Below are 17,802 nucleotides of genomic sequence, written 5' to 3' on the forward strand. Positions count from 1 at the left end.
GGGAAACAGGAAGAAGTGGGACACAGAACGGGGGAACAGAGGAAGAGTCATCTTTCCTGGTCTCTCCCTTAGTGTCTTTCCATAGTACCTTTGCATATCTCAGATTATTTCATTTTTTACATTTATTTTTTGTTTCCTTTATAAAGTAGGAATTTGCTGCATGTAACTTAGAAGTTGTTGCATCGGTCCTTCCTGAAAAAGCATTTCAGCTTTGTACCTAGCAGTTTAAATACATCTATCTGTGCTGGGCTCTTTGTAAGGCATGGGGATCCAAAAAGTTGGGTTACAATATACAATGTACAATACAAGGAGCTTATAATATACAAGGGCTGGAGAGGATGCTGAGAAACTGGAGTTTTATACAGTGCTTGAGGTAGAGGAGAATATAAAACGTACAACCGTTATGGAAAAGAGTTTGGCGGTTTCTTACAAAACTGTACATGCCACTACCATGTGATCCAGCAGTCGCATTCATGGGCATTTAATCCAGAGAAATGAAGTTTTATATTCATGCAGCAACATGTACATGCATGTCATAACAGCTTTATTTGAATAGACAAAAACTTGAATCAGCCCAGATATCTGTCAACAGGTGACTGGTTAAACAAGTGGCACATCTGTACCAAGGAAGACTACTCAGCAACAAAAGGGAACAAACTGTTGATAAACACAACTCAGGTGAATCCCTTAGGGAATTATGCCATGTGAAAAAAAAATGCCAAAAGGTCTCATGCTATATGATTCCATTTATATAACATTTTGGAAATGACTAAATTTTAGATTTATTGTCACCAGAGGTTAGAGATGACGTAGGGGAGGGGGATTCAGGTGGGAGGTGGGTGTAGTTATAAAAAGGCAACATAAGGGATTTTTTGGTGATGGAACTATGCAGTATCTTGACTATGATGGTGGATATATAAATTTACATATGTGATAAAATTGTATATAACTAAATGTACAAATACACACAGATGAGTTCAAGTAAAATTGGGAAAATATAAAAAAGATAAGTGGATTGTATCAATGTCAATATCCTGGTTGTGGCATTTTGTGCTGTACTGTACTTATATACTTATACTTTAATATACTGTAGTATACTAAACTGTACATACTAAAGTTTTACAAAATTTTACGTTGAAGGAAACTTGGTCTATTGATCTGTGTGTCTATACCAATTGGTGTCTTCCACCAATACCACACTGTCTTATTTAATTACTGTGGCTGTATAGTAAACCTTAATATCAGATAGAATTAGTATTCTTACCTTATTTTTCTTTGTCAAGGTTGTTTTAGCTATTCTAGGGCCTGTGCCTTTCCACATTAATTTTATAACAAACTGACTCATATAATCTGTAATAAACCTCAATATGATTTTGATAGGAATAGAATTAAGCCTATAGATCAATTTGGGGAAAATTGACATATTTATTACATTACAAGTCTCACATTCCATGAATACTGTCTTTATATTTATTAAGGTCTGATTTTTTATTACCATTTTATAGTTTTTAGCATGTAGATCATGTACCTGTTTTGTTAAATATGTATCTGAGTATTTCAGTTTCGTTGAAGTGACTGTAAATGGTATTGTGCTTTTAATTTCAACTTTTGCATGTTCATTGCTTCTATATAAAAATGAGACTGCTTTTTATTATTGATTAATCTTCATCATGCTATCTTGCTGAATGCACTTTTTCTGAAGAGGTTTATTTTGGTAGATTCCATAGAATTTTCTATGTAGGCCATCCTGTCATCTCTAAATAGACACATTTTTTTCTTCCTTTCCAATCTGTATGTTTTTTATTTCTTTTTCCTACCTTTTTCAGTCGTTAAAACTTCCTGTGTTATGTTGAGTAGGAGTACTTTCCTTGTTCCCCATCTTTGGGAGAAAGGATTCAGTCTTTGATCATTAAGAATTTATGTTAGCTGTATGTGTTTTGAAGATGCTGTTTATCAAGTTGGGGATTTTCCCCTGTGTTCCTAACATGGCGAGAGTTTTTTTTTTAATCATGAATGGTTGTTCAGTTAACTTAGTCATTAAACCTCTCTTTTTATTTATGCTTTATATATAAAATCACATCCCCAAAACAATTTTAGGAAGTTTACAGCATATTTACAAATATAATATAACATAGTATAAAATAACATAACACAAAACAACATAACATGGAAGGCACTGGGAAAATTAGCATAGGGAAAATAAATGAAGTCATAAGCATACTCATTCAGAACATTTGTAAGTTTTTGAACACTTATTAGAATTTCATCATAATATAACTGAATTTGATTTTAGTTTTCATTTTCAAAGGCTAGTATTGGCTTCATTAACACCTTTCATCCTCTTTAGAAGACTCTGGTTTATTCATACTGACATTCCCTGGCCTTGCACAGTGCATAAGCATCAACAAATGACAGCATAATTTAACTAACTTACTTCTAGTTCATTCATTAGTCGCATGCCTGCCCATTTTCATCTACCTAAAGAGATTACGGTTTCAACTTGTACTCAAGTAAGAATATTTATATCAAATACATCATCCTCAACACCTTTCATATTAACCTTGATTTAAGTTTCCTTCTTAAAGTCTCTCTGTACAAATCTACATCTATGCCCTTATTAGTAATCTAATTTATGGATGGGAAAGTGGACAGAAGAATGACACTAGCCCCTTTCAGACTGCAAAACTGCATGTGTTTTTTATGTGTTAAGTAATTTTCTTTGACCACAAGTTCACAAAATTGATATCATGTCAAATACTCTTCTAGCTACTAAATTTTTTTTTCTGAGAAGACACTTACTACACAGGTCCCCTTTGAGAGTGAGAGGAGTTGTAAATAAATCCAATTATTTCTTTTTTTTTTTTTTTTGTGGTACGCGGCCCTCTTACCGCTGTGGCCTCTCCCGCCGTGGAGCACAGGCTCCGGACGTGCAGGCTCAGCGGCCATGGCTCACGGTCCCAGCCGCTCCGTGGCATGCGGGATCCTCCGGGACCGGGGCACGAACCCGCGCCCCTTGCATCGACAGGCGGACTCCCAACCGCTGAGCCACCAGGGAAGCCCCCAATTCTTTCTTTAATATACCTGACTGACTTCCTTTCTCCAACTTTCATGAGTACTCTTAGTTGGGGTTCCAGTTGAACTATAGTATTGGTACAGCTTATGAACATTTATGCGTCAATTATCCATGGAGGAAAATAACATTCCCCAATCACCTCAAAATTTTACTGGTAATGAGAGTCCGAGTATAAAAAATATCTACTAGTATTGTAATTTCTAAGAGCCTGTGCTTCAGAGTCACAGACACCTGCCTCTGGGTCATGTTCTATCAAAGGTCAACTTTATGACCTCAGGGAAATTACTTGGTCTCTCTAAGCCTCCATGTCCTCTGCTGTAACAGGGTAGAAAATGGTTTCTGCTACATTGGGTCACTTGAAGATTAAATCAGATTATCAGTGTAAAACACTAGCGTAGTGCCTGGCCCATAGCAAGGGTGCTATAAAGGTATAAATGTTAGCTATTATTTTTATTTCTAGAATCATTAATGATTTTCACACAGCTTAAGTAGTGGAAGTTTTTAAATGTCTTTTATAAATTTTGAGGTCCCATCAGAGCAGTCCTGGCTCTGATCTTTGTGTACATCGAAGACACTGGGTTTAAGAATTGGTGTTTGGACCTCAGTGAGGTTGCCTGGATGGGATCTGCATTAGAATTATGAAAATTAACTGTGTGTTGTGTGTTAAATTCCCGGGGTAATACTGCATACGTTAACATTCAAAAGATGTTAGCATTCTGGTTCCTTTACCCTCCCTTTTCCTTCCGAGAATATTATCTTAATGCCAATAAGATAGTGAAGTGGGGACAAATGTACTCAAAAACAGTGGTAAAGTCAAGTTACATCCATTTTCCCATTCTCAAAGTGTTGTTTAGCTCTGGCCCATGATGTTTGTATTCCTTACAAATATTAACATATTGACATTTTTGAAGCCTGGAGATTAATTCTGAGAAAGGCTAAAACAATTGAAAAATGTTTTCATAGCCTTATCATTGACTATACCAAATGAATGTGAATCCTACTGGAATATATTATTATATCTTCCCGAACATAGTCTGACAGCGGCGTTTCTTTTAAAATTAAAAAAAAAAAGAATTGGAAAGTGAGAACAAAACAATTCTTTTAGTTATTAAAATAGTATTTTATATTATACCATTTCTGCTGATTGTTCTGTTGAAGATGAACAATTTATGCATGAATTTATTGTATTGGCATATAATTCAAAGAAAATTTCTGAGTGTTTTCTTATCAGAAGTTCTGCCTTAATCCTGTTTCTTGCTTGATAAATGAGGTGCTGTCATTGGCCGTTTCAGGAAAGGAGTGTACTCAGGATGAAAGCGCAGCAGCTGCCATCTTTACCGTTCAGATGGATGACTATTTGGGTGGCAAGCCCGTGCAGAATAGAGAACTTCAAGGCTATGAGTCTATGGATTTTGTTGGCTACTTCAAAGGAGGTCTGAAATACAAGGTGAGCACCTCTCTCAAACTGTTTTATGACCCCCTCTTCTTTTCCTATCCATCCACGCCTCATATCTTCATAGAATGTAAGTTCATTGAGGGCAGGGTTTTTTGTTTTGTTTTGTTTTTGTTTTAATCTGTTTTGTTCACTGATATATCCCCAGTACTCTTGAGACCCATAATAGGTGCTTGTTAAATGTTTGTGGAATATATGGTATAATGTGTGAAATATTCTGACTTAATTTCATTTGATAGGTTAATTTTTAATGATGCTAAGTAAATATGGGCAACTTGGGCCTTAATAGTTTTCATTTTTGCTATTCGAAAGAATCACTTAATTTGCTGCAAATAATCCACAACTTGGGAATTTCAGTTGTTCTGGAATATATTAGTACAGTACTTAATAACAATTATAACTTCAGTTAATACAAAGAACTATACACACATTTCCCAAATAGTGTAGTATGATCTTGGAAATGATACAAATGAAACCACTGAGTTGAACATATGTGTGGTTGAGCCTCACAAACTCCTACGCATACACTGGCATATGCACCCCCCCCATACACACACATAGAATTTATGTGTTTTGGCCTGAAACAATAATCATCAAATGGCTTTACTTCTGAAACAAACAAACAGACAAACAAACAAAATCCCAAATAATTAAATAGTCTGTGCCTTTAAGGCGACCTTCAGCAAAGGATAGCTTTTCCTGGAATTCTCTCAGTGACGCTTGCAGACTGGCCATCCTTCACTATCCCCCCTGCTTCCAAGAATGTTCGGTTAAAGTGTGAGGAACACCTTCTCTAGACAAACACACCAGAAACAATCTTTCTCAAAATCAAACGTCTCCAACAGGTGTTCTGCAGACCGTACCACCCCGCCCGTCTGCCATATTAGCCCAGTGAAGACCTAAAACCTCAGAACTAAACTAGAATTCTGAATATATACTAAATTTGCCTACTATGTTGCCCCAGTTTATTTCTTCTTTTTCCTGATCAGAGCCTTAGTTGAATATTTTGTGATGCCATTGGGATCAGGACAAAACAAAAGTTCTCTTCTCTCTCTTGAAATCATTGTTTTACTCTAGGCTAGAAACTATTAAATATGAAACTATTACCTCTTATTTTATTTAATTCACGAGTTACTTTTATGTGAAATGATCCTGAAACATCTTGTATGTCAGTGAACCCAAGATTTTGAATAAGCTGGGGCTTGTAGTTACTAGAAGCATGTACTGTGCCATCATCCTGGATATGAACCCATTTCTGCCACAAGTGGCTTGTTTGCCTCAGGGCAACTACATAAGCTTTCTGTGTTCAGTTTCCTCAAGTGTGCAATGGGTGTAACAACAGCTTTCTTGTGTAGGTGTTGTACGGATTAGGGATTAAATTAAATAATAAAAATATGTATGTTATAGTACATATGCCATCATTCGGGTTTTGTGCTATTATTAATCCTTCTGCCTATTAGTGGGGCTTCTGAAATCAAACTTCTGGTTACATACTTAAAAGTGGACATGATAAAAGTAAGTTTACAATTATTGGATAATTATCTTCTAATTATCAACATTAAAACCACCGCAAATCAGCATTTTTTAGAAAGAGGATGTTTGCAAATGGAGGTCAAATTTATCAGCAAAAAAAGTCATTTTACTGTCTTATCACTAGTGACATTGAGCAGATGACGTGTGTAGTTGCAACAATACGTGATAGGAAACGTGGAAGCAGAGCTCATTTACTACCCAGAACAGCAAAGATTATTATGTTATACTTAATTTCATGCTTCTAGCAATATAATAAGCACTTCACATGTATTATCGCGTTTAATCTGAAAAACAGCTCCGTGGTGCGGTTTCTATCATTATCATCCTACTAAGATAAGTAAATGGAAGTTTAGAGAGACTATGTAACTTGCCAAGCTCTCACGGCTGCTGTGTGACTGGGTGATTGTCTGACTTCAGTGCCTAAGCTGGTAACCATGATGCTATGATGCTCTCAACATAAGTTAATCGTTCAAATGCCCAGATGAACTTTTTAATTTAAGAATACTCTATGGAAAGGATATTGTGTCTGTTTGAAATGCGTAAAACTTGGCCAAGTCTACCATTCCCAAGTCAGCAACAACCACATTTAGTTGCTATATATAAGATAAAGATGCAGCTAGGAAACTTTAATATCATCTTCCCATGTCATTTAATCGACTTGAGTTTTTTTTTCCTCTGTGAGGTTTTATAGGGAGTTGGGGAGGGGTTACAGAGGACTAATTACTTACTACTGGGCTTGCCTGGTGGTGCAGTGGTTAGGAATCCGCCTGCCAATGCAGGGGACAGGGGTTCGTGCCCCGGTCCGGGAAGATCCCACATGCCACGGAGCAACTAAGCCCGTGCACCACAACTACTGAGCCTGAGCTCTAGAGCCCGCGAGCCACAACTACCAACCCCGTGAGCCACAACTACTGAAGCCCGTGTGCCTAGAGCCCGTGCTCCACAACAAGAGAAGCCACTGCGATGAGAAGCCCGTGCACCGCAACGAAGAGTAGCCTCCGCTCACCGCAACTAGAGAAAGCCTGCGTGCAGCAACGAAGGCCCAACACAGCAAAAAATAAATAATAAAATAAAATAAAATAAAAAATAAATAATTACTTACTACTACTTCCTTATATTAAATCTCTGGCTGAGCACCTTTCCCAAGCTGAACAAGACCCAGCCCCAATCATGATTGTAAATAGCAACAATCAGACATCTGTCAGCCAGTAAAACTGTATTTATGGTGCCCTTGATTTAGAGGATCATCCACCTTGCTTTCATTCTGTAGAATAGGTAGAAAGAGACTGGGAGTTTCCAGGGGTCATTCAAACAGTATTCACAGAAGAATTACTGTCTGATACAGACATGTATGAAACAAAAGTTTTTCTTTTGTGCATTTTTGGCATCAAATATTAGAGTCAAAATTAATTTTTAAAATACCATTAAATGTTCACAGACTATATATACTCTGATAGTTCACCATATGAAATTATCCTAAATGTTATATATGTATTCTCAGTCTAAGTCAACTCTATATTTTATAACTATTTTACAGAACACAGTGTTCTTATGCTATTTTTTTATCAGATTGCACTGTACCTCTTATTTAAAAAATTAAGGTGGCCAAGCATAGTAATATGTAGGTGAAAAACTTGAATTTATTTTTATTGTATAATACTTTGTGCAGTCAAGAAATATGGCAATCTTTTTAAAATTATGAAGTGGGAAATTACTATATATTTGTAAAAGCTTGTGGTTGTAATTGTCTGGAAGTCAACATTTAGCATATACTAACAAAACCTTTTTATTCATGAGGGCCTTTTGGAGAAGGGGAGAAGTCTAAAGTCAATGGAAATTTAAAGAATGCGCTGTTGATTACATATGAAGCTTCACTTCTTTTTTTTTTCTGTACGCGGGCCTCTCACTTTTGTGGCCTCTCCCGTTGCGGAGCACAGGCTCCGGGCGCGCAGGCTCAACGGCCATGGCTCACGGGCCCAGCCGCTCCGCGGCATGTAGGATCCTCCCGGACCAGGGCCCGAACCCGCGTCCCCTGCATTGGCAGGCGGACTCTCAACCACTGTGCCACTAGGAAAGCCCAGAAGCTTCACTTCTTTCTTTGGATTTACTGTATAATGTTGATGTAATAAATTTGAAAGTTGGATTATTTTATAGGCTTCTTATACTGCTAATTTTCTTACCGTATTATCGGGGAGGCTTTTGATCAATAAATAACAGTTTTATTTACACTGTACCTTTATTCTGCACGTTACCTCATAGTTAATTATGGAAGTAAATAAAGATTATTGTCCTTAACATTTAATTCGGGAAAAGAATGAAAAAGGGAAAAGCTGATTTCAAATGGTGCAAGATGTGCTTGATTCAGTCAATCTGTTTTTCTTCAGCATTTCTTAATTCAGTGTGGTTGTACTTTGATTTTCATTTTGTTTTGGTTGGGGATGTGCAACCAGATTTAGAGTATAAATACTTAGGCCTGGCATATTTTGTAAACTCTTTTTACCTAAATAAATAAAACAGGTGATTTTTTAATGTAAAAAAAACAAGGACCAAAATTAGGAGCAGCCCATACCTGGCCAGCACTCAGCTCCCTTCTCTGACCTGAGGCTGTGACCGTGGGAGTTTTGGGCTGCCTGATTCTCTAGGCGCTCCTCATCTGTACTTCTGACCTCTGACTCTCTGTTAACCTCCTGTCACCTTTTTTTCTGAAATCCTTGTCTACCTTCTCACTCAGTGGTTTGAGAACCATTAGTTCCCAGAGGACAAGAGCTACAGCTCTTTTCTGTTTATGTAGCAGGTTTTATACATGAAAGGTTTTCAGTAAATATTTGCAGTATTAAACTGAATGGTTAAAATAGGAAGGACAAAGAGCCTAAAACAAAACAAAACAAAAACCTGTTGATTCGCCAGGAAATTCTCTTCTGCATATTTAATTTTTCACATGCATTTAAGTGAGTATTTTATCTTGGCTTAACAGGCAGCTTGGCACCAACACCTGAGGTTTTCTAAGCTGCTGTGTCTAGTTCGACGCCTCATCCTTTTTTGTTTGTTTGTTTTCTATCTTCCTTCCACTGATCAGGCTGGAGGTGTGGCGTCTGGACTCAATCATGTTCTCACAAATGACTTGACCACCCAGAGGCTCCTGCATGTGAAAGGTCGGAGAGTGGTCAGGGCCACAGAAGTTCCCTTAAGCTGGGACAGTTTCAACAAGGGTGACTGCTTCATCATTGACCTTGGCACTGTAAGTTTTATACACACATGGAGATGTCTAGAGGAAAGTAAATTGTCTTCAGATCAAATCAGATGTATGTGTCATGGAAGATAATCACTTTTTCTACACACTTAGGAAAAGGTCATGTTTATGTGAGATGCAATTATATCATATGACTAATTGGCAAGTATTGAAATGACACATAAAGCAGGACTTCAAAGTTTTTATTTTCTTTGACAGGTTTAGAATGGAGTAGTGATTTAGTTCTTCCTACCATAGAACAGAAATTGAAAATTTTAATATATTTCCCCTTCTTGAACAGAGCGTCCTCTAATTATTTTTGTCCCTAAGTGTGTGTGGGAAAACATTGCTTGAGGGGGAAATTGATTCCCCCAGGAAGCAAAGAGTCTAGAATTTAAAATTGACATAGGATTAGTCTAAACAGCCTGCCTGAAGAGTTTTGGGAAAATATTTTAACAAATATTAATATATCCCTTACATCCACACACATAATACTATTTCACACTTTTTTTTTTTTAAGATTTAATTTTATTTATTTTTGGCTGTGTTGGGTCTTCGTTGCTGCACGCAGGCTTTCTCTAGTTGCAGCCAGCCAGGGCTACTCCTTGTTGCAGTGCGTCGGCGTCTCATTGTGGTGGCTTCTCTTGTTGCGGAGCATGGGCTCTAGGCGCATGGGCTTCAGTAGTTGTGGCACTCGGGCTCTAGAGCGCAGGCTCAGTAGTTGTGGCGCATGGGCTTAGTTGCCCTGCAGCATGTGGGATCTTTGTTCCCCGACCAGGGATGGAACCCATGTCCCCTGCATTGGCAGGTGGATTCTTATTCACTGCGTCACCAGGGAAGTCCCTATTTCACACATTTTAATTTTCTCAGAATTATTAGAAGAAAAGGCACAAGTACAAATGTCAAGTATCTTCTTAGTTGGATGGGCAATATCTAACTTTTCATCCAGGAAAAGAGGCCTCTTTAATGTCAGGAATACTTTTCATTATTATCATGACAAAGAAGTATTATTGCAAGGTCTTGTGCTAGACTCTAGTAGGCAGGATTTGAGTTGTGTCTTTAAAACTTTGTAAGGTTTTAAAAAACCTAAAAAAGTATTCCCTGCCACTGAAAACCCACGTGCAAAGGCAAAGAAGGCAAGAAGCACAGAGCACGTTTATGTTGTCGTTTTTCTTCTAGGGATCGTAATTCTCATCACACCACATACATCAGCATTCCCATCATCATCCATAACATTTCTAGGTCAAGCATTGTTCAGGGACTTATTGCTTCAGTTAGCATGAGGCTTGGACTGTCTATAGAACTTGCTCAAGGTGGCACAGCCAGTAAATAATGAGGCCAGGATTAGACCCTGCATATGTCTGATTCCCACCTAAGCCTTTTGCTTTACTGCCTCTCCTTGGGCAGTATTTTGGGGAAGAGCATCAGACAGAGGCCAAAAAAGTTTATTTCATATATATATAGAGGGGACACTGAGGATTTTAAAAATGCAGCTACACAAAGTTCAGTTTGAGCAATATTAATCTGGCAACAGCATAGAGATTAAATATGCTAAGGTTATAAATAGTTTGGAAAATGACACAAATTATAAACTTCTTTGGGTTCTCTAAGTTAGGATACACCTCTAGTTTTATTACTGCTAATGTATAATTCGACTGTCTTGGATTATACCAGCTGTGTGCACAGTTGAAATTATGGTATTAATGCCTAAAGTACAATTCCCAGTGTCACACTTAGACGTCTGCACCCAAAATGGCAGTACTCTTGCCCTGTATCTCACAGTGAATTTCATGGAAATATCCTTTTCAACCGTAGATGCTAACCTGTTCCCCTATCCAGGCTTAAGTCCTAACCTTCAGGTCTAGGCAGAAAACAGATACTAGTCTCTCTCTCCATTCCTCTGCAACCAAAACCACAATTTATACAAATAGATGATCAGGTATATTAAACCATGCAGTTACAAAAACAGCACTCAGAATCTCTCAAAGCCAATGCACAATAATTGTCTCCCTCAACTACTTACATTTTATAGCCCTTTATCCCTTTATAATTTATAAAGTATTTTACACGTAAGGTGGTATTGTTCATGGAGAAAGTGGACCTCAGTTTTCATCCGAGTTTAGTGTAATCTCAGGTTCTCATCTATAAAAGTCGGGTATTTGATTAGATGAGCTTTGAGGCCCCTATCTACTTCCCACTGATAATGTAATTCATCACTGCCATTACTTGAAAATGTTTCTTTTCTAAAAGAAGTATTTTATGTGTAATGCAATTGCTCTACAAATGCAATAATCTCTTTGTCATGAATAGTATCCAACTGAGCTTTCCAACTCTCTGCTCTTTGGTCCTGAGCAAGTCATTAACCTCTTGGAGCCTTAACTTCCTTATTTCTTTTTCCTTCTTTTTTTTTCATCTTAACTGTGGTTTCTAATGACACTGCTGACATTAGCCGACTCTAATTCAGTCCCATCTGACACACAGTCATATCTGGAAATCGCAGTCACCATCCCAGTTTCACAAGAGGAAGAAATGCCTTAGAAGGTGTGAGGAAGTCACTTGCATTAATGCAGGTTGAGTGGTGATCTGGGATAGGACCTGGGTGTTTCTGTTTCTGTCACATCCTTTTCATTCCACTGAGTGAACTTGGTAGTATAGAAGATGATGTGCCTCTATAACAGAGTGTCTTGCAATAGTTTCAGAATCTGCTGAATTCAGAATTGATTATGTCTAATATGGCTTAGAACCTACTGAAAGTAGTGTTATTAATGAAATTATTTATTATTTTGTTGAACAAGTATTGAGTTTCCACAATGGGCTAGGTAGTTGAATGCTGTGATAGACCAATTCTAGCTCTAGTAACATACGCTCTCTTCCCATAGGTAATATCTGCGCATAGAAGTAGTCCCCACAAATCCAGCCTCATGTAATAGGGACAGAGTCTCTATAATACGATTCGAGGACATTCACCTGTTTAATAGTAAATTTTCTTTATTTTATGTAGTTAATTTTCTTTAATGAATTTCAAGTTATCTCCTGCTCTCATGGTTGGTTAGAGACCTTTGGAATGATTTTGTTGCAGAGATACTTGAAGCTGATTTTCTCTTATGTTGTGGAACTTTCCCACACCTCACAGGGATATTCTAGTAAGAATCAAGCCCTGGATTCCTAAGTACTTTAGAACAAATACCCACATGATCTGTGTTTGTGTAATTAACCTTTAACCAGTTGTTATGTCGCCAAAAGTTTCTAAAAGGTGATAAGATCTTGCAGTTACCTTGGGAACTTTATTTTTAGGGTGTGTCACAGTAAACCAAGAAGGGAATCAAAATTTTCTTTATCATAGTATTTTTATAACAGTTACTGAGTTAATTATTTCATGACCGCTTTCTGCTTTAGTGGGCACAAAGGGAAGCCAATGCCATCTCTTCAATCTTGTTTTATTACCCAGGTATGAAAAAGATAGGTTGAACCTCTAGAGCTGTCACCAAACTACAGCCAGCTGGCCAACACTAAGGTTATGGATATAACCTAAATCCCATATCTTGATTGTGTTTGAGGGAAGTGAGCCTTTTATGATAAACAATCACTGGTATTAAGGTGATGTGCCATATACCTTAGAAAAATTTACTGTGGTAGGATTTTAGACCACAGTAAATATTCTCTAGACATGACAGCATAACCTTTTCAACCTAAAGCATGAGATTGTAAAATTATTCATTTAATTACAACATCAACATCTTAGAGGATGACTTGGATAAGTTGTCTTATATTTAGTGTATTTTCAGAAAATAATATGGGATGTGGCTAGACTTCAGCAATTTGGAATTTACTGAATTGTTGGAAAATGATTTTGAAATATATATTTTAATGTTGGTGAATTTATAAATCATTACTTTCCACTATTTTTAAAGATATGAGGAATATATAGAAATTAATAAAATTATATCTCAATATTTCAACAAAGCATCAGTAACCCCAGAAGTGAATGATAATGAAAAGAGCCCATATTCTTAGAGTTTGGGATATGGTGTTAACTCTTTTAGAAATACATGTCAGAGCCAGCCACTAGTGGAGAATTATGTTTCACAGGAATAGGAACCTGTGGTGAGTTTTTAATCGTGGTGTTCTGCATGTTCTGTTTCCTTGTTAACTTGTTTGGTCAGTTATGCAGCATTGCCCTACTGCCTTTGCTATTTGTAATCTATCCCGCCCTCTCTCATAGTCAGTCATGCTGCTTTGAAAAAGCAGCCTACACTTCCTCATTGACCAGTTGGCCTTCAACCCACGTCTTCTGACTTTCACTACCACCATTTCTTTGAAACTATTCTTCTGATGAGCATCTTCTGATTTAGCATCTGCTAAATCCAGTGGCCACTGATCATTTTCCACTTGCCCCTGTGCTCAGTTGACACTTGACTATTCCCTTTTCCTTCAGTCTCACTTCTTCCCTGGCTTCCTGTTTCTCCTCCCTTTCAAGCCACTCTTTCTCATTGTTCACATGGTCTGCCCACCGCCACAAGTTGTTGCTTTTTTAAGGATTCTACTTTTGATCATTGTCTTTTCTTTATACATTCTTCCTGAGCAAACTCATCCTTACCCAGAGCTTCAACTGCTCACCCCCTAGTAAATCTCAGCATTATAGTCCAGCTCAGACCTCTTGCGTGAGCTCTCTGTCAGTATTTCAGATTGCCTCCGAGATATTTCAGCTTGTGTATATCATGAGAACCTCAGACTTGATAAATCGAAAAACAGAGCTCATCAGTTTCACCCTCTCATTCCAAAATGATTTCTCCTCTTGTCCTTTTCTTGTGAATAGAACCACTGCTCACTCAGGCCCTCAAACCCAAGATCCAGGAGACATCCTGACAACTTCTCCCAAGTGCTGCACATGCAATCAATCACACTCAGTCTATTTTTCCTTCTAAGTGTCCCTTGAATGCTTCCTGTCCTCTTCATCATCACAGTACTGTCTCAGGACCCTGTGCCTTACACTTTCCCTCAAGTCGCCATGCTTTTGCTTTTTTGCAGGTTTCCTTTGCTTAGAATACTCTCCTCTTCTACTCACCTTTCTCTGCCGAGCATCCAATATCATCTCACCCTCAAATTCAACTCAGATTGCCTTCTTTATAATGTGTTCACTAATTCCCCTCTCCTCCTTGTCCTGTCCCATGTCACACCTTGTAGAGTTGGGCATGCTCTTAACTTTCCTATCACCATGCTGAGACTTGCCTCTCAGCACTTTCCACACTGCCTGCGCATTCACTTATTAGCCTCACTCACTCTCTTTGTTCCTAGTCTATGGCCCAGAACTTACAGTCACTCAGCAAACATTTCAACAAATGTCTATCTGTCCAGCTTAAAGCACACAGTCTCAAATACAGTCATGTGTATAGAGATGCAATTTTTTTTTCAATCTATAACTCAACCTTGTTTTATTGTCAACCTTCTATTTCCACAGGAAGGTTAAAAGTGTCTTGCCTTATTAAGGTGAATTTTGTTTGTCATTAAAGAAAATCAGATTATCCCACCCACACCCTTCCCCATCCCAGAGGATGCATATGTAATATTATTGCCTGGGATAGGGGACAGGGTTGAGAATGGAAGCATGAGTCTGGTTTTCAGTCTTCAGCCTCCCTCCTCTCTAAGCTTCATTGAGGAATCACTATTTCATTGAATCTTGAGCTCTGGGCTTTGGCCTCTGTCCTAAGACACTTGCTGGAAAATATTCATGGCCTCATTTTGGTCTTCTGAGATGCCCACATATCTGCTGCAAGACCCTTTCTGGTTCTATCAGCCACTACTGCATCTGCCCTCAGGAACTCTACTTAGTTTTTCCCATGCCACACTGGAGTTGTGGGGGCAGTATATCCAAAACGTTACCAGTACCCTTTGGTCCAACTGCCTGGACACTGACCAGAGTTGTTTCTGCTCTAATGCTTGGGATCATGGATGAATGTATGACAGATAAGTAGGAGTAGACATTTACCGAGCTCTTCTCAAAAATTGATTGCACCTGATCAAGTTTCCTGGTTCCCTTGTAATCACCTACTTTTCTTGGATCAGACAAACTAGGCTTATACCATTTCACACTGTTGCCTTCTCCGTGGTTTCTTCAATACACAATGGCCCCTGAGGCCAAGACTGTGGCTCTCGATATGCAAAACCAACTTTCTAGACCACATCCTCAATCCTCCCCTGCAGAACACTTAACTCTAGGAAAATCAAGGTTCTTTTAAATTAAAACTATGTTGTCTTTCAGACTTTTGTCTCTACTATGACTTAAGAAGGCTTATTTTAAAACTGAGAGCTGAGCAATATCTTCTTTGTTCTGGATAAATTTGTACTTACTCCAAAGTAATGCATCCCACTAGATTTACTGGGAAGAGCCTTCAGGCCACAAAATAAAGATAATGGGAAAGATAAACCTAATTTTAAATCTCTGATATTTACCCTGTAATAAAAGTATGGATGAATGGCATTTAGTGTGTGCTTAGTGTAAAGTGCTGGGTGCTTGGAGTGTAAAGATGAAAACCAGGTAGCCTTTGGCCTCCAGGTGCCATGAAGTGGTGAGAGAGAGAAACACATACACAAGTCAGAGTATGACCAGGTAGAATGTGAGAAGTGCTGGAATGGAGCTACACACAGGCTGTAACTGGAGAATGGATGAGGGCCCTAGGAAAGACGGCTCTCAAGGTATTAGGAGTTATATTTTAATTCTCAATCATGGTTTCACACTGGCGTCATTTAGAAGAGGTTTTAAAAATACTGATGCCTGTGATTTGACTCCTGAAGATTCTGATTTTAAGGTTTTGAGACGGGCCTTTTGTGTAGGGTGGTTTTTCTTTTGGCCAGGCTGTGAGGCATGTAGGATCTTAGTTCCCCAACCAGGGGTTGAACCCATGCCCCCTGCATTGGAAGTGTGGAGTCTTAACCACTGGACCGCCAGGGAAGTCTTGGTGTAGGTTCTTTTTAAGCTCTACCCCCAGATTATTATATTGTACAGTGAACGTCCCTATTTCAATATGGGAAATGTCTAATGGTGCTGGGAAATTCACAATCATATGTTCGAAGAACCAGTAAGTTAGTTAAAAATAGTTGAATCACCTACTTCTGTGGCTGGAAGAAATTATTTTTGAAAAATAAATATATATGATTTGCCAAATACTTTGACTAGTACAGAGAACCCAATTTCACCTTCTCTTGCTAGAAAAAGAATGCTCCAAAAGCTGTCACCTGTTCCCAGTAAGTGGCATCACTGCCACAGCCAAGCTAGATTTGTCCAAGTCATTTCCCCCATTCCCGGTCCTCTAGTACCCATCCAAAGGCATGGTTGACCGACCCTGTAGGCTTTAACCTTATAAATCCCTGTATCCTTCTCCTCTTCTCCATCACCACTGCTTTGTCTTACCTCACATATAACTCCTTCCTTTCTGGTCGCCCTGCCTTCAGTAACCATAAACACCCTCTGCATCCAACTTACATCCTTCAGTCAGAGATGTTTTTTAGAACACGTATACATGTCATTGAAGGATATTGAGTTGGCTTGGCTTTAAACAACAACAAAATAGAATGTAAATAAATATTTGTTTATCAAAAACTAAAAAAAGTCATGTTTTAAAGTTAAAGAAGGTAGGTCCTAGAAGTATTGCAGAAGACATTATCATTTTTTTAACATCTTTTTTTTTTAACATCTTTATTGGAGTACAATTGCTCCACAATGGTGTGCTAGCCTCCGCCCTACAACAAAGCGAATCAGCCATACATATACACACACCCCATTATTGGAGTATAATTGCTTTACAATGGTGTGTTAGTTTCTGCTTTATAACAAAGTGAATCTGCTATACATATACATATATCGCCATATCTCCTCCCTCTTGTGTCTCCCTCCCTCCCACCCTCCCTATCCCACCCCTCTAGGTGGTCACAAAGCACCGAGCTGATCTCCCTGTGCTATGCAGCTGCTTCCCGCTAGCTATCTATTTTACATTTGGTAGTGTATATATGTCCATGCCACTCTCTCACTTCATCCCAGCTTACCCTTCCCCCTCCCCGTGTCCTCAAGTTCATTCTCCACGTCTGCATCTTTATTCCTGTCCTGCCCCTAGGTTCTTCAGAACCTTTTTTTTCTTTTTAAGATGCTGTATATATGTGTTAGCATACAGTATTTTTCTCTTTCTGACTTACTTCACTCTGTATGACAGACTCTACATTCATCCAACTCACTACAAATAACTCAATTTCGTTTCTTTTTATGGCTGAGTAATGTTCCATTGTATATATGTGCCACATCTTCTTTATCCATTCATCTGTCTTGGACACTTAGGTTGCTTCCATGTCCTGGCCATTGTAAATAGAGCTGCAATGAACATTGTGGTACATGACTCTTTTTGAATTATGGTTTTCTTAGGGTATATGCCCAGTAGTGGGACTGCTGGGTCATATGGTAGTTCTATTTTTAGTTTTTTAAGGAACTTCCATACTGTTCTCCATAGTGGCTGTTAAGCAGTTTTT

At 38.4% G+C, this 17,802-nt stretch overlaps 1 protein-coding gene across 2 annotated transcripts in view; it reads left to right on the forward strand.

The window, feature by feature from the left end:
* Positions 1 to 17,802, forward strand: part of SCIN (scinderin) — an 82,091-nt gene that overhangs the window by 3,344 nt on the left and 60,945 nt on the right. The window contains exons 2-3 of one of the 2 annotated variants that reach the window (XM_022587211.2): positions 4,366 to 4,520; positions 9,136 to 9,297. In XM_022587211.2, coding sequence (XP_022442919.2) covers positions 4,366 to 4,520; positions 9,136 to 9,297 — 317 coding nt within the window. The remainder of the gene's footprint in view (positions 1 to 4,365; positions 4,521 to 9,135; positions 9,298 to 17,802) is intronic. The other variant, XM_022587220.3, reaches the window with a different exon arrangement.

This window comes from Delphinapterus leucas, chromosome 9 (assembly GCF_059928025.1).
Source record: "Delphinapterus leucas isolate spDelLeu-1000000601 "Yukka" chromosome 9, BTC_Dleu_Yukka2, whole genome shotgun sequence".
Lineage (NCBI taxonomy): Eukaryota > Metazoa > Chordata > Mammalia > Artiodactyla > Monodontidae > Delphinapterus > Delphinapterus leucas.